Source organism: Pieris brassicae, chromosome 1 (assembly GCF_905147105.1).
Source record: "Pieris brassicae chromosome 1, ilPieBrab1.1, whole genome shotgun sequence".
In the NCBI taxonomy this organism is placed as follows: Eukaryota; Metazoa; Arthropoda; class Insecta; order Lepidoptera; family Pieridae; genus Pieris; species Pieris brassicae.
The window spans coordinates 4,034,877-4,054,022 of NC_059665.1; the positions used below are offsets into that span (position 1 = coordinate 4,034,877).

The following is a 19,146-nucleotide window of genomic DNA, read 5'->3' on the forward strand; positions in this document are numbered from 1 at the left end:
TATCCGTAACATCGTTCATCTTTTTCACTGCGAACGCTGCAGAACTAAGCCTATTCAAATCCTTTCTGAAGGTTAGGTTAGGAATAGTGCCTTAGCATCAATGTCAGGCACACATGGGTACGTCAGATGGCGTCATTATCCGCCGTTACTTCATGTACCCACAGCTAGGACTTACATTCTGAAAAGGGCACGAGTGGATGTTTTACATTATTTAACGAACTATACAGGTTAACGGACCTTTTTTATTGTCCGATGAAAGACTGAAAAATGTTGTGCTATTTGTTCTAGGCTATATGTAATAGGTATATTTAATTTTTGTATTATTCTATATATTGTTTTTCCTCTTTGTTGTTTTTATTAGTTGTGTTTATTGGTTATGCATTCTTGCTGATTTAGGGTCACCTGTTAGGACATAATTGTGTTTTTAATAAATAATTCGATTGAAACACAGTCTTATTATACATGCTTATAAACGCACACCATATAAAATTATGAAAACAGAGGATGCGTTCCAGGATAGAGTGCTGGAGTTGACTTTAGCTTTTTCCAATATTCATAGAAATTACGTAACAAAATAAACTCATGTTTCTGTCTTTAAATGGATATTTACGTACATGAAACAAGAGTCCCATAATTATTGCAACAATACTTAGAGGCTTATCATTCTTTTGTATTGCAGTAAAGTACCAAATATGGCTTCATGGCATGACATAGTTTAATTTCGTTTGTGATTTAATAACGTTCCACCTCTCGTCCATCGTGCGTATAGCACAAACGACATACGAACGATACAACGGTAATGTTCTACCAGTTACTGTGATATTATTTATCTAGCTGCGTCGTATTAGAACTCTCCATAATTTTAAGAATATAAACTATTGGCTGTACTTCCTTAGGTGATAAATGATTTCAATACAATATATATATAAATTTTTGGTTGGTTAATATAGAAGGATCCTAGAACTCCTTCAACTAATAGTATACAATTAACTAATAACTTCATCGGTTATGTTTCATAATCCCGGTTATGATAACGCGTAAAAAATGTTGTCATATAAATAAAACAAACGAACACATGCAAAAATCAGCAGACTCATATAGAATAGGAGGATTCTGTTTTGACTAGATAACGATATTTTTTCTTTTATTTCAGACGATTTGTCAAGAATAGAAAAGATTATAAAACTTCAGATAGTCGAACTTTCTTACGTTATAACGAACACGATACGTTACAACGTAAACGATAAACCCCGCACTTAACACACAGTGAAGTAATGTCACTTGTCGCAATGATTCCAGTAGGTTCCGTTGTGACGTTGCAAAACATCTCTATTATACGCACGCACATAACCGCTCTACGATTAACGTCCCCTAATACTATAATTGCCACAAATATCTGACTCTTTAGATAAAGAAATAGCAACTTTTGAAATAATCTTCTTCTTAAAGTTCACCGCGTTAAAGGATGTGATCTCAATTTATAAAATTTTTGTAGGTGAAAATGATTATTTTACGTTTTAAATGTATAGACGGTAAAGGTAGCTTTTAATTTGCTACAGGGTTTGTGGGTACTCCATTGCCCCTCACTGGTCGGCAACCACACTCCCGTGTCTCGTGGTCGTGGTCTATAAATGGATTTCCAAACAATAAAAAAAGCTTCTAAATAGTTACAGTTTTTTAAATGAATTATTACTTTTGGAAATAAAATATTACCGTCGTTATAACAAGTAAAAATATTTAAAAATCGGTTTAGTTTATCGATTACATAGTATTAATTTGTGTTGATATATCTTTAAACACACATAACTCAAGAAATACCAGTCTTCATTTATTAAGAAGCAGCTATATTTATTTTATGTTATTCTATATATCTTGTCCGTACTCTTTAATATTAATTATGAACATTATTATATTGCAAGATGTTTCATATTTTGTTCACGATTTGTATCCGAGCGTAAGGAAACTAGTCTATAATTTTCATTTGAAATATTTAAAGCTCATTTATCGTAATTCTATATTATGGTTCATACGAAATTTGCTTTATGACAGATATTTAGTACAATTTTACGTTTTTAGTAATGTTCTACTTATGTAAGTGACGTGATTATAAGTTCCCACAGTTTAGTAGAAATAGTAGTCGCAGTACTTCATAGGTGTCTTGATCAAATAATAATTGGTCCTTATGGTTATTAATATGTTATTTTTATTATAATATGACGCAGTTGTTCAGGAAAATTTGAAAATGGAGTTCAAATAAACATTACGACGTCAAAGGCGAGAGGCAGCGCCCTTCGCTCGACTCCGGCTTGAGGTTCCGGTACGTTTCATGGAACTAGGAAACGTAGATATAATATTTAATCAAAGAATTCAATAACAAGCTAAATTACTTGCGTTATTTTTTACGCAACTTTTACAAAAACATTCCTGGTGCAGTCCTGGTTAAATATTATGTAAAGTAAATGATGTTTAGATATTTAAGTTATGGTGCTGTATTTGCAAATATATTAAGTAATATTTTGAATAAATAAATAAATATTGGTTAATAATTCAAACAAGGTTTCAGAAAAATCATTTGTAAGTTCTATAACGATTTTTTTATTTAATAAATAAATGCGCTGTGGTTAAAATCATGATGCATAAAAAATACAATTTCCATTGTTTTATTCAATTTAAATATTATAAAATACCGTCTCCATATTTCATTGTTAAATGAATAATTCAACAAAACATTAGATTGACACATTGCTATACAGCAATGGTCAGCGTAATTAAAACTTCATTCATGTAATATAGATACGTAGATTATAAACCGATATACCACGGTGTATTAGTCTGTGTAAAAAGTTTAATGTGTTGTTTATTACTATTTTGTTTGACCTCGCAGCTGCACAAAAAGGTTGCGTTCCAATTCTTTGTACTTGTGTTAATATTGTATTCCGGTGTTTTGATATATTATTTTAAATTAAAGTCACTTTAGTAAAATATATATTTAGGTAAATAAAAATAGTGAAATTGTTGCAGTGCCTAATGGGATAAAAATCAAAGCGAAATCATTTTATTAGACTTACCGACGTAATTTTTACATACAAAAATATATGAGAGCCTACCTACTATGAGAATATATTAAATAATACTAATCTAAGGTAATATTACAAATATAGCTTAATATAGAATGTAAATGAACTCTCAACCTAAAAGTATTTTACTATCAAAAGTATTGCAAGGTGCGGCAACGGACATTGTTGATATGTCAAGGATCTTGATAGTGTGCATGAAATGTTATTCTATGCCATTAAACTGTCCGATAATGGGAAACCATTGTTTAGACTTATGAGGTTCGTGCGGATTAAAATTGGCGTTGACTTATGGTTCCGTATTATTTCCTATACTTAGGTCCTAATAAAGACATAATATAACTCGAGTGATGCATTAATGGGCTTGGTAAGCTATCGTTCTAACAAATCCACGGAACACTAAATAAATAAGCAGAAATAGAAAAGAAAAACAAAAGACGACGCGTTGCGTTTGATTGTTGTATCGTCTTTTGTTTTCACATGCTTAGCCTCCTTGGCCAGAGCTCCACTATGAACTACGTTCTTGCCATAGTTATTGTGCGAATTTTCGTTCATCATTTACTTAATATTAGTTTCTGTTTCTCCCTGTCTTTTCTTTACATTTACATTTCTTTACACGTAACTATAACCGTAACTAAATAGTCACCCGTAGGAGTTAAAACATTTAAAAGGAAAAATTTCATTTAAGTAGAATTTTCTAAGTTGGAAAATTAATATCTAGAATAACATTTGCGCTAATTCCGCAAATTGATATTACGCTTGACCTCTACAAAACGTTCTACTTATTTAATATATAAAGGTTATCTTTGCTTAGGAAAGGTCAATTAGGGCATTAATGTGAAAATTCAATTAAATGTATAAATATTATATCATCTTCGCTTAGTGGTGTACCTAGGCCACGTAAAAAATCAGGCGCAGCAATTTGTCTTCTACACGCCCCAGGACGATTATGGACTTATATTTTACTCTACTTGCTTCGTTAGTGACTCAACATAAATAAAATCAATAACAATTGTCTTTGATCGACATTACTAGTTTTGCAAAGGGTCTGATAGTAAATATTTAAATCTATACAAATTTAAAAAACTTATTTTATGACACAGTAAGGAATAATTGTCAATCATGATTCGGATGTATTATATGAAATACAACGCGTTATATATCGTAGTCATCTGCGCAGACATCTGCGCATGTAACCAATTACTAAAATTCATAACATAACATAAGGTGTTTGTATATAAAAGATTATTATCCGCACGAACGGTGCCATAACTAGCTGCAATTAATGTTATAATGGAGCTCATTGACTTACATTACGATTGTATGGTACACACTTCCAATTGTGGCGATTATGTAAGTCGATGACACCACTTGGCTTATCTTTTATTACCCATTTAGGGTTTATTCAAATTTGGAACACATTGAATTTACATAACAAAATTTGTAACAGACGCAAAGTGGACCATAGACTATGAGCGTAATCTGTTGTTTTACAAAGATCATTTTTGTGTAGAATTTTTTCATAGAGCAGAGAGTTCAGTTGCCCCAGACTAGGATATGGATGAAATTTTCTTTTGTATAAAAAACACAACGTTCTTATTTAGATAATGACAAAGAACGACCTAATAATGATGCCGAATAGAATGTTATATTTTGAATGATGGTTTAGATTTAATCCTTAAAAACCTTGATTTACTTATCCTGATCGAAAGTCAAGACAGGTTTCTAAGGTAATTACAGCAATTTATTGAGTTATTAACATGCAAAAGTATCAATACCTTGTAGAAAAACAAAAAGGTCAGCATGAATATGGAAACTTGCGGATATCTGTGGCTAATATTTATCTATTATGTCAAAGTAGACCATAGTCAAAACTTCGCGCCAAATTTTCGACAATTTCAAATATGGAAAAAAAGGTAGATTTGGTAATTTTTTGGAGGAGATCGCTTATTAGCGATTATGCCGCCCGTTGCATCCCTTATAATTTTTAAGTATTGTATTATTCTTTTTGTATAAATATAACGAAGTGAAATTAAATAATATTATGTATAGTCTAAATATGAAGTTAGTATTAAGTTTAAATAAGAAACTTGTTCTCGAATGAAATATTATTTTTACTACATTTTAAGGTTTAAGGCAAGGCCGCACATTACATTTTATGTTGTAATTTGAAAATACGATGAATTTCGATGACCTTAAAACTATTTCATCTCATTGCTTCAATTTATCATATTAACAAATTCTGGTTAAGAAATAATTGGCCGACGCGGCGGGCGCCAGGGCCAATGTTCATGCGGGTTCATAAATTAATTTTATATGCCACGACATCAATTTTTGGTACGACAAACAGTTGATTTGCTTAGTTTTTGTAGAAATAACATAGAGGTATAAATACATTGAGCAGTGTTGGCCTAGTGGCTTCAGCATACGACTCTTATCCCTGAGGTCGTAGGTTCGATCCCCGGCTGGGCACCAATGGATTTTCTTTCTATGTGCGCATAACATTAGCTCGAACGGTGAAGGAAAACATCGTGAGGAAACCGGCTTGCCTTAGACCCAAAAAGTCGACGGCGTGAGTCAGACACAGAAGGCTGATCACCTCCTTGCTTATTCGATTGACAAATGATCATGAAACAGATACAGAATCTGAGGCCCAGACCTAAAAAGGTTGTAGCGCCATTGATTATTTTGTTTTATAAATACATAGAGGTGTCTGTTTAGCATAAAAAATCATTAATCCTTTCTATGTTATTGCTAAATTAGTATTTAAGTAATCCTTACGTACTTAAGCTTAGTATTTAGGTTATCCTGCGTATAAATTAAATACTAAATTAAATGCATACGTTATATTTAAATGACACATTCAAAAATAAATAAAAATTGTAATTCTGTGATACATATTTTTATTTTTAATCAATCTAATAGAGTTATAGTCTACTTTATACACAGGTAATTGCTTCTTAATGAAAGGTTTGTAAGACAAAATAATCGTGTTAATCAGATAGTGTCGTGAGATGTTAAAGAGTTTTAGTAAAGTAATAAAATTATATAACATGTTAAGTGTTTAAACAATGAAGAACTTTATGGACATATTATTACAACTCATTCACACATATCGGCACGAAGTCAGCTGAACAATATTATTCAATAAATGTATTATTATGAACGATCCATATTACAAAGAAAAGTCATTTTTGTAAGACAGAAGATTTAGCTACTTTAATATCGTACAACTTGCTTGTTTTTACACATCGACTATTTGGGTCTAAGCCACAAAGGTTTCGTCATGATTTTTTCCATCACCGTAAGAGCGAGGGTAAAATGCGCACTTAGAAATCCCATTGGTGCATAGCCGGGGTTCGAACCTACAAACTCGGGGATAAGAATCGCACGCTGAAGCCACTCTAAGCCTAACATAATAGAATACAAATGTTTTGTCCTTATCACTCTTTTCATACATAAGCGTGACAAACGTTAATTAGGACATTATGTTATAATATACACCGTTGCACCCAATACAAATGTTTGAATTGCATCTGAACTGCGGTGTTGACATGTGGCTAAGTCGCAAGTTCATCACACTTGTCATGGTCACTTGGGTGAAAAGGTGATAAATAAATATTTATAAGTCAATTAGCAAATATTGCCAAGAGAACATTGACATAAATTAGAAACTTTTGCTTTAATTAGTAAAATTATACTATTTAAAAAAATACCCGCTGAGTTAATCGTAATCGAATATTGAATTGAATTATAAAACTGCGGAGACCTATAATCGGCTATTTGTTTTCCTTTTATCTATATACTTTACACTATGATCAAATAATCTATCGAAAACGGCATGTCTTAGCCCTAAATCGACGATGTCTGTCTAAATACAGGTACACATATGTACTACTTTATTTTATTTAAAATATCGAATAATCGTTATTAAAATAAAACGTACATATATTGTACATCACATATATATGTTAAAAAAATAATATTAAGTAATCCTACAGCTAACATTAATGAATATAACAAAAATAATAACTAACCTTAAAATATAAACTAAAAAATATTATTAAAAGGAGTTCCTTTAGGCAAGGTTCCGAAGATACTGGCAGAGTTCCCTCTTTTAATAGCTAGACTAATTTTTTGTGCGACGTAGCTGACAACTCTTCGGTATTCTGTGAGATCGAGTAACTTTTTTGCTATTTCCCTAAAACACCGAATGGGAAAAAAACATATTCGTAGCCATTTATTTACAGATCGTTATTTGTCTTCACTTTATAATTACTAATTCAGAAAAATAATCCCTTTAAAATTTATTTTTTTCAACGAATAAGTATCGCAATACAGCTAGGAAATGCTGCCAGCATTACCACATGAAACTATTTAAAATTGTTGTAATTTTCTATTTTTAAATTGTATTTTTAATGTAACCTACAAAATATTGTAAACAAATATATTCGTGTGTTGGACATTTATTGTATGTTATCCCGTTAAAATTAAATAGCTATGTATGTATTAATTAGTTTAATTTTATCCCGTGATTGATGTAACAATAAACAGTTGATATAAGCTCAATTGATCAATGTATAATACGGTATCAATCACAATGATTGATTTGCTTCCGATCTATCCTTATAAAGTGTTACATTTCTCGGTAAAATTATTTTACCTTGAACTAAATAGGGAAAAATATATGACTTAAATGAACACGTATTTTAGTAGGAGAGCCCAATTAGGGATTCCGAGATTTAGTACAGCGTGTCAGATTAGGTAATATACAGGAAGATGTACCCGGTTAAGTACCTCTACAAAATGTGAGCCCCATATATATAGCCGCCCGTCAAGGATAAAGGATCAGATTAGTAAAAAAATCGTCAGACTTTCTTGAGCGCGTTAGATTAAGGTAGGTTGAGTTAATTACATGCTAAGAACTGTATATGTCACTAATATGACTATTTGCAAGTAATGTAAAGAAACGATAAAGTTGTAAAAAAACGTCATCTCGATTATCGAACGTGGCTGATTTTTTTATTATTTTAAAGGAAATAATTCAAGGATGAAATGCAAATTGGTATGCATGATGCCAAAAGTCAAGTTTATTGCGGGCTAGGGTAATTAAGCGAAAAAATAACTTGACTTGACCTGTTTAGTTTTGCTCTCATGTAAAATTAGGAAGTAAACAAAATTAATATAGATATTTTTTATGAATAACTGACAGAGATAGATATATTTTTGAGCACTCGATTCGTATTACTTAACATAGTCTTTACGATAAAAATAATTGAGGTATGTAATTTCGTAATCAAATAACGTTCAGTAACCGTGATAGATGGACAGGAGCGGCGATTAATTAGGCGAAGAACCAGTTCGTTATGTCTGCATTCAAGATATGCAGGAAACATAGAATAAATATGACATAGATATGCAGTTACATAGTAAATCATTCAATATACAGTTTGATTGACAAATAATTGTTGCGTTAAGCACACAGAAGGCTCAGGTCGCACATAAATTTGGTAAATAGACATATGAAGTATCAAATTTTTATTTAACACTAAAACTTAATAGAAACTTAAACCTCATTAAGAGCGTAATACAGAAAATTACGGTATGTAGGAAGATTGTTGTACAATATATCTATAACGTCATTAATGTTACTAATTAAATTGTAGGAGAGTTTGTTTTGCATTTACGGCAAATCATAGTGAAATTTGTCATCTCTAGTAGTTTGAGAAACTCGACTAAAGCTCAATCCTATACAGTGAAATTTTCTTAAGACCAAAGATGGTAGTTGCATCTCAGTACTTTCCTTGACGGTCGTATGCCTAACCCTAATTCCTAGAACGACCTGACGGCACTAAATTAGCACTCTATTAAAAGACTTGAGACCCTTTTCATAGTCTAATAAAATTAATATAACACATTGCAATCATTTATTTTGTAAGTAGCCAAGACAAATGATGTGCAAGATAACAATCTATTTGTACGAAAACAACTGTTACGTTACCACGGTTAACGACGCGAAAATAAACGCACGCTTTTCACGTTTGTGGTCTGTGTGGCCGCAGTTTTAGCAGTTCTAGTTATTGTTACACGCTAAACGCTTATGACTTTTATCTTCGAATTCTTGTGCTTCATTTTTCTTTATAGACAAGTAAGTGAGTCTCCAGCGATAACAATAACACTGTTAGCTACAGACAGATATGACAAACAGGATATAAGACCGTGAATGTAGGCTAGCCTTGGTCCAAAGTATTCTTGTCCCATTCTCTAGACACCGTACGACGCTGACCCGTTTGATCTATAACAATCACATACGTTCCTTATTAAATATTTAATTTTAACTCAATGATAATAAAAATATTGTAATAAACTACGATTGTCATTAAATAATTAATGTATTGTACAATAATATACACAACAGGAAAGGAAAGAAAACGTATAATTATTAATAGAAGTAATGAGATTATATCATCCGCTCGCAATCGCGCCGTATCCTTACTATAACGATGAATTTACTGACAGTATCTACAAATAATTACTTTTTGCCCTGATTAACAGGTTAGGTAATTTTTTATTGATTGATAGAATAACTAGTGTAAGAACATTCCATCATTGTATGACTCAATGCTATTAATTACATTTATTTAACGCAATTAATAAGTATGAAATCAGGTCACCGGAGCGATTATGATAACTATATTAATATATCGTTTTATTGTTGCTTAAGAAAATTTTTATTTGGAAAATAACAACTTTAAAGTTATTTTATTTACTAATATATTCATAGGAAAACGTGATATATGTGAATCTTGTTGGCAATACTTAGAAAAGATTATTTTGTTCTGTTATTTTTCACGGTTCTCGTAAACTTCGATATACAATAATAATTTTAATAAAAAGTAGTAATGTTATGTTTATGCTACTAATTAAGTTACATAAACATCTATGAATAATAAAAATTATAGTAATACTACTTGTACAAATGCATAATCGGATTAAAATGAAGTATTCCAAATAAATTACTTAAGAATTAAAAGAGCGTTGAATCTAGGTAACTTAAGAAATCTGTTGTTTACAGGTATTTCGTCAGTACAATCCTGCAATTCCAAATCCACCGAGCACTTTGTGAGAGGACTGGACAGTACATCCCTGGAGACCCCACTAGGCCTCTACACAAATGCGACATCTACAGGAACCCGGAGGCTGGGAGGATTTTAACGTGAGTAATGAATGAATTAGTTATCCACCATGTGGCACCAGCTACCCGCTGAAGTGTTCGAACCAACCCGACTTAAGGTCCTTCAAGGGCCTGCCGGCCTTTTCATAAATGTTCTATTTACGCATGCACCCTCTCGCCTTGAGATTGTCCATCACTCAACATCAGGTAAGTGCCAATTTTCCCCCGCTAAGAAACAAGAAATGGCACAATGTGACACGTTCCTATGATGGAGATGTTTTACTGATCGAGCTTTATGGCTTTGTGCTTTACTTTCACGGTACTCAAACACTCCGGATATTAAGTATTAATCAGGCGTGACTTTTTGAGCCAACATCTAACCCATGGAGAAAAAAGGTGATCCATGCAAATAAAATCCTACTGATATATATGCCATTTTAATTCATCACCGATGTCATTTAAATCGGTCTAATCATGTTTACGCTATGATATGCTATGACTCCTAAACGGCTGGATCAATTTTGATGAAATTGTGTGTCTTCAAGGGGATTCGAGAATGGTTTAAATTTACATATGCCCTGTGCATATGTAAATTTAACGTCAACGTCACCCAGGTCCGCTAAAGTTAAAGTTAAAGTTCTTCGACCTGCCCTAAAAATAATAAAAAAATCCTATGGACAGGTTCAGGATTTCCTAGTTAAGAGTGAAGTATGTGAATGGCTTCATAATTATTTCATAATCGTGTCATTCCCGTGACCTTGTGTTGCAATAAAATGAATTTAAAATACCGTTTGGGAACTTGATATAAATGTAACGTGAGAATTAATAAATATGCGTATTTTCTAAAATATTCTTGCTTATTAATTAAGGAAGTTGCAAGTGGTAATAACGCAATGCAACAGGCATTATCTGTGGTGCTGTCTTGGCCCCTTTAGACGATTTCCTCGTGCCACGTGCAACTTGATCAATTAGTGCGTAATTAAATAGAATCGAAGTTAAGAAAATTGTTATAAACTCTTTTTCTTATATTATTAATTTAAATTTTCATACTATATACAATTATGCTGGTTGACACAATATGAGATATTAAAAGAATTTTGTATTTCGCTTTCCTATTTAGTATATAGAATATTGTCGTATTAGTATAAATAAATATAAACAAGTATAAAATTGTATTGTATTTTGTTAAAATAGCTTTTACACATTAAGAAAAACACTTTTTGAACGGATTAAAGCTATGTATTATTATTAAAAACTTATAATTATTTACATAATTCTAAATTTTAATTTTTTTCCGACGTTTAGGATGTCACCGTGACCACGCACGCTGAAAAGTATGCGAAACGTCGGAAAATTTTAAAATTTAGAATTATGTTAATAATAATACATAGCTTTAATCCGTTCAAAAAGTGTTTTTTCTTAAAGTATAAAATTGTGAATAGATCGCCCTTATCAATAACCAAATAAAATCTTTTACGACATTAGATTTCTAACGTTAAATATTAATAAGTTTGCGAAATGTTGAGTTCTTTCGAAAGTTTGATTTAAATAAATCCTTACTTGCAATAGTTAACAATAAATTTAAGCCCGCATGATGCCCTTAAGCCAAGTGGTCATTTCCTCCGTTACAGACGGGTCAATTGTTCGTTTTATTTTCTCCTTTTTATTCACGCAACAGCAAATTGCGATGTCCTATCTAGTCACGTGACAATAAAGAGTCTCCCGGATCATAATTAAAAATATCCGAAATTGGCAAAGAATGTTGCCCCGTGCTTCAACCTAAATGAAATGAATTACTATTATCTCATTAGCTAATTAAGTTGTTAATGTTGATTCGATTTATGGTTAATTTAACAAAGTTTTTAACTTTCAGATATTTCTGGTAATTAAAAAAATGTAGTGGTTACATTAGAATTATTGGTTCATACGTTTCATAATGACATTTTTTTAACTGGTATCTTAAGTGATACTGCCGTCCATAGAACCTCAAATTGCCAGAGGGCTCGCAAGTGCGTTGACGGCCTTTTTTTGCTTATGCTTTTTTTTAAAAACCCTTCGAGTCAAAGTTTGATAGCATACGATTATTTAATTTTTAATATCAATTTATAGTTCCATATTACATTTATTATATAAATAATAAAAGTTCGCCATTATTTTTAACACAAAACATGCCAATGTACACTTTATTGTCTTTACAATATGAAGTATTTTAGGTATGATTATGAGTATAACTTACAAACGTAATTACCCGCTTACAGCATTATGTTAATCTAGTTGTTGTTATAACATTCAATGACTTTTTACTAATTTCAAAGAAGAAATTTTACAAATGCTTGACCTATTACTCCTGAGTAACATAGTCGTAGAGTACAGATATAGTATTGTCTTTTGTTAAAAAAAATTGAATTAAAATTTATGTAAAATTATAATAATACATAGCTTCAATCCGGATAAAAGGTGTTTTCTTTCAATGAGTACAGATATTTAAATAAAACCCGGTTAGGCAGTTAGCCAGAGAAAAAACTATGTGACAGCTCCTTCGTAAAGAACCTTTAACCGTAATTCTTGAGATTTTCTTCAATATGTTTCTCATAATTAGTGGTCAATTAACCATACATCTCATATTTATTCCTTCCATATTCATACATATCCAATTTGCGAATACATTTAGAATAAGAACATGCTTCCGGAAAATCCAAATATTCTTAGTCAAGAGTTTTCAAGCAAATTTCATAAATCAAACAATAATAGCCGGTTATGTATATATTATATGTTTTAAATGGCGCCTACTGTAAACGTAATAGCAAACTAAACATTATGTATCGCGTAGTCGCATTCAATAAACATCCAATTCCTTGATCTGGTAATCAAGAGTTACATAATAAGGCTTTTGTAAGCTCAGATATTATGATTACAACAGTTGGTAAACACAAATGTAATGCGATGCACAATTTTAAATGTTGTTTTCGTAACTTTTAACAAAAAATAACAACTTTCGAAGCAAACACCTAAATTTTTTTTTTTTTTTTTTTTGAAAATTGAATGCCACAATCAGATACATGGTTTCGTTATGTGTTATCATTCCAACAAATAAATAATAATCGAAATCGGATCATAAGCGAAGTTATCCAGGAAGACACATAAAATAAATATATAGGGACGAATTGAGAAAACTCCTAATTTTTTTTAGGTAAAAAAAGGTTTACACCTTGCACCTTGAGCGTGTTACGCTCTACCGATAAATTTATCAAGGATATAACTTAAATTGTTTTTGCTTAACTAATTTGATAGACAAATAACCGGTCAGTAGTTATAGACAAACTATAATATGGCGGACTCACATATAGAAGACATTATTGTATTAAGTAGTCATAAAAACACAGCGAACCAACCAACTTTCTGCCGTGCATGGTGCACTTTGTGTCTGCCAGTAGAGGCATTTCCAATACGACTTAGTGGCCTATAATAAAAGAGCGTACCATTCCCTCAAAAGTCGTCAACACAGCCCCACGGCGCTGCAGGAGATGGGTAGTGTTCGGTACTAGCGGTTTACATTTTATTCAAATTAATCCGCCTATAATATTTTTTTTAATATTTATGAAATAATATGACCATTGAATATTTCATAGAAAAAATTGCAAAACCGCATTTGCAAGCACTTAACGCTAACTAACAGTTCCTTTAGTATAGGTTATCACGAGAAATCTGCCTTTTCACACGCGTGCAATAAAAATTAGTTCAAAACACTTCTCATGATTTATGAACGTTGAGACGATCTTGTTTACCTCAATAGGTATTAAATTGTACCAATATTGACGTAGATGTAGGAAGTGTGGCCTGTTGTTGCGAAAACAACAGATTGCAATGCGAAAATGTATCAAGCTTTGAAGGGCTAAAATGTTGCGCTTCAAACAGAGCACCGCACGGATTTTGTGATAAATCAAGAATGTACCTCTACATGTTAATGAATGACTAACCCCCTAAAAATAAAACGCTATTTTCAGAAATCTATTATTTTATCTATTTCTGTCCAATTATGTTTCTGCTGTAAGAAAAAGACAGTTTTTTATATAAAGGGAGGGCAAACGGTCAGGAGGCACACCTTATGTTAAGTAAAACATTACTATGGACTATCACATAGTCAGAAGGCTTGCAAATGCGGTGCCGTCCTTTTTCTATGCTCTTTTCCTGAAGGACCCCGATTCGGATTACTTTGGATTAGTGGGCAGCTGGTTCCACATAATACGCGTCAAAAACTGCCTTAAAAACGCTGAGTTAAGCTTAAAAACGACAGACGTCGCGGTCTGGTATTACGGGTGATACATCATATTCTGCCTTGACGTCCGACGATTAAACACAACTGATTACTATGATTGGTTGAGATTTTTCTTACTATAAAAATATCAACAGTAGCTGTGTTAGTTATCAGTATTTTATCCCGTGCAACGAATGAACGTTTAATTCCCGTCATGTCAGACACATCGGCCTCTTGACCCTGTTCACTACTTTGACCTCAGCCCTCTGGAACTTCCAATTGCGATACCGTGAGGGATCCCAATCTAAATAATTAGATATTGTACCGCGCAAAACAACTACATTGAACTTGCATACAAAAACATTACAATCGATATTGTCGCTTTTAGAAGACACAGAGTACGGGTACAGATGTTGCATATATGTTAAACATAAATGTTACTCCATTAGACTTATTATTTTGATAACTTTATAAACTGGATACGAAGTCGGGTTCCTGGTGAATGTTTTATTTGTTTTTAAAAATTGTTAAGTGACGCCCCTGAGTATTTACTTTCGAAACATATTGATTTGGGTTTTAAGTTGTTTTTATCGTGGACAACACGGTCGGTCGTAGTAAAAAGCAACATTTTATCGCTTGAACATGTATTTCTGCCTTTATCTTAGTCGAGCTGGACATAACTTATGTAATAGAATGTTCATGCAAATCTGTTTCATTGCAATATTTAAATGATACCTGTGAGCATTTCTCCATAAACAATAATTATAGAGTAACTATGGTTTTTGTTGCGTATATTTGTGATGTAAAAATATAATAGGGTAACTTTAGGTAATATGAGTTTATATCTGCAAATTCCACGTTATCAGTACAAAATAAATTACTGATCTACAAACAAGTCCTGACTCCTGAAAAGGACTTTTCTATTTGAACTAGTGAATTAGTGTTAGTGTACTTTAATATTAAGTGCTAAACAGTGAATGAACAGAGTATCTTCCCCTTTAGTAGAGACTGCAATTGTGTTATTGGACACTTACTTATGATAACAATGATTTTTAGCAAATTAGGTTAGATTTAAATCACTTATAAGTCTTAAGTTAGGCTAGATCGTAATGTTCCATGATGTCGTAGAGAAGACACATTAATTATAAAGAAATACCTGCTAATCCTGCCAATCGAAATATACTATTAGGTGTTTATCTATTAAATTTTTACGAATTAAAACCTGTATTACTCGTAAGTAACTCCAATCTTTATATTTTATAACCTTAATAAAATTAAAGTGTTAATTATATATTAAAATAATAGAGAGAGAGTGAGAGTTCATTTCTAAGTTCAATACTCCTTTTTTATTTTAAATAATTGTGCTCTAATTACTTATAATATATTTGTTACTCAACCGCGAAACGTAATACGTTACCATTTCAATAAATCCGGACGAGGCAAGTTTCTAATAATTATAACAATTCATATGATTTATATACTTAATAATGCACTATAACGTTATTTCGAAATACTAAAGGAACAGTTTAACTGCATTTTAACATTTTTGTATAAATATGTGTTTAATGGGGCATACACATTTCTGCGTGTAGTTTATTTTATTTTTCTTCATAAGCCTTCATTGTCCTGTTATACGTTCCAATCCAAATCAGTTCAGTTTATCTATTTCGAAATCAAACCACATGTTTATGCCAACTAAGCCATGGCGTAGCTTATCTTCTTTTTATATTTATTTATAAATAAATACTTCACAACTTTCTGGTCTAGAAGTAACTAAACGTATATGTTAAAAAAACTGCAATACCATTTGCGAATGTATAGAAAAAATGCGATTTGCAAAGTATTTCCGCAATACTTGTAGTATCTTAATAAAACTGTGCCTATAATATTGTAGCGAGTAACATACCATAGATACTGCGTAAATATTTCTCATAGTACTAAAATTACAGCTCCGGATATAGTGAACTTAATACGCATTGCACACAAAACTAAATTTGTTACACTAATTTCGTAACTTTAACCACAGCTTCACACGTAACGAAATTCTTATTACTAATAATAATATGCCGTCATTTGTGATTAAAAATATTTTAAAGAACCAAACTAATTAATCCTGATAAGCACTGACATTTGACATCATAATATGATGTTATATTTTATCTTTCTTTAAATGTCACATTGGAACATTTTTATTTTGATTAATTCATTGAATTTCACAGCCATTTAGAGCTTATTAAATATCTACTTACTATCCAAAATGTACTACGTTAACATCTATTAATATAATAAATAAGTTTGTATTTATATTTTGTTGGGATACGTTACCAGCCTCTGTCTTAGTACGTAATGGCTTTTCTTTGTTGTAATAACAAGGCATAGAACCGCGTTATTGTGTTTTTTTTTTAATATTGAGGCATTATGAATTAGTCCTTGTCAGTGTAAACGTTAAATTTAGTATCTATGTACACAGTACACATACAACACACAATAAAGCACAGCACACAATAAATTTCATAATATACCTAGATTAAATAATATTTGGAAAGTAAAAAATAAAATACAATCAAAATTTTACACAGAACTAAATTAATTAAAATAATATATTTTGCAAAAAATATAGGATACTAGCGCATTATAAACACGTTAGGAGACAGAATAGAAAAGACTAATAAGTGATAGTTATTATATTACTCAGTAGATTTTCTCTTGCTAACGATTCGTGCTAACTACCTATAAAGCATAAATGTATTAAAAAAATAATAAGACATATTTGTTATGGAATTTAAGATACAGGTATCACTTATTCCATGTCATTAAATATGTATCGGTAGACATCCCAACTCATCAGCAAAGAAGACAGAGGGTAAAGGCCGAGAGAAAAAGCCGGCGGAAAAAAACTCTTAGTACTTTTTTAAAATATTAAATTATGGTTTACTATATTCTAATGAAATAACGACTTGTTTCACTACTGTCTTCGTTCACATAAAGTTGACCCTTAGATCTAAGTTCATAATTAATTAATGTGAGCTCAGCGTGTCCAAACATATTTTTATTATGCAGTAACATTAAGCCTAGTTTGTATTTAGGATGTTTAATAGAGCGAAATAATTGTAACACATAATTACTAAAACCTTCATCTTAAACAATCGTTGCTAAAACTCACGGTACATAAATAATAGAGTATCGTTAAGCGCATTGTAAATTTATTTCTAAACTTGTTTGAATTCGCCGCAGGGAGTATCACATACTGAGATATTAAGAAAAGATGTCTTTATATGCTCGAATAAAATGTTAAAATGATACACCTATAATATTCATAACATATAAAGTATTATATCGGAGTAATGACATTACTTTCAGCTGCCATTGTCATTATATAATGATTGACCTCATAAATTAACGTCAAAGTCTAATCAGTTTAAAACCGTTAATACTTGAGGTATTTTCGATTTGCCACTATTAATAGATTTACAAATTACGTTAATAGTAATAGTGGTTACATAGTCATTATTAATATTAAAAATAAATTATTTTGTCGAAGAGATGGCGTCACTGAGCTACCAATGCTCCGACATATATGAAAAACTAAAGTTACACACATTATTATTCATATACACATTATTCAGTAAATTATTTTTATTTCAGTCGTTTAATGGAACGCGGTGCTTCAGCACCCTGGAGTCAGGTACTGCAAGAGTCGATGGGGGAAGCAAGATTGAATGGAGATGCGCTACGAGACTACTTCAGACCCTTGGAAGACTGGCTGAGGAGTGAAAACCTTCGGACTGGAGAGTATTTGGGATGGAGCTACGATGGGGACTACTGCAAGTTTAGGTAATATTGTTATTGATAGTTAAGTGGAAATACGCGTCCTCACAACTAGTATGTGTGACTCAGTTCCAGGCTTTTAGAGATGTGATACGATCGCAGCTCCAAGTATCAGACTTGTCCGAGGTTACGCACTTCATATAACTGATATTAAATTAAATTTTTATTGAATAAAATCAATGTGTACTTTGTGAAAATAGATATATAGGTATGTGATGTTTTTGCTGAACAAAAACTTTAGTTACTTTATAATTGAACTTTAAAATATAATCTTAACCTAAGCTCTACACACTAATCAAAAATAATAATAGAACACTAACTTAAATTTAAATAGTCCATGTGGCAGTGTACCATTAATGCTGGCAGAATTTCTTAGCTGTACTGCGATACTTATCCGTTGTACTTAAACACCTGCTCTGGAATCTCCGGTACTGTCTATCAGACGCCAATATAAATCATTAAACATAACAACGTATGACGTGACGTATCATTAATATAGAAATGTTACATTACTTAGAATTAACAATTAAAACATTTGTTTTCAGCATCGAAACTGCTGGTTTGCAAGTATACGGTGGATTCTACAATGCAGCGAGCAGACACTTCGACATAAACAGTTTCCTTACCATTCTCTTAACTTCTATGTTAGCAACAATCATTGGCTTAAGAATTAGATGAATATTGACCGAAATCCCCCTTGTATAAATAATATTTTAATTCAATTAAATAAAAATCTATATTATTACACGTGACATAAAAAAAATATATATTTAACTTTGTATATACATATATAGATTCTTTTATAAGAGCTAATT

The 19,146-nt window shown here is 31.6% G+C and overlaps 1 protein-coding gene across 1 annotated transcript in view; it reads left to right on the forward strand.

The window, feature by feature from the left end:
- Positions 1-19,146, forward strand: part of LOC123715982 (angiotensin-converting enzyme) — a 78,813-nt gene extending 59,667 nt beyond the window's left edge. Inside the window, exons 10-12 of the mRNA XM_045671395.1 lie at positions 10,150-10,290; positions 18,149-18,337; positions 18,877-19,146. Of these exons, the coding sequence (XP_045527351.1) occupies positions 10,150-10,290; positions 18,149-18,337; positions 18,877-19,009 (463 nt within the window). The 3' untranslated portion in view covers positions 19,010-19,146. The remainder of the gene's footprint in view (positions 1-10,149; positions 10,291-18,148; positions 18,338-18,876) is intronic.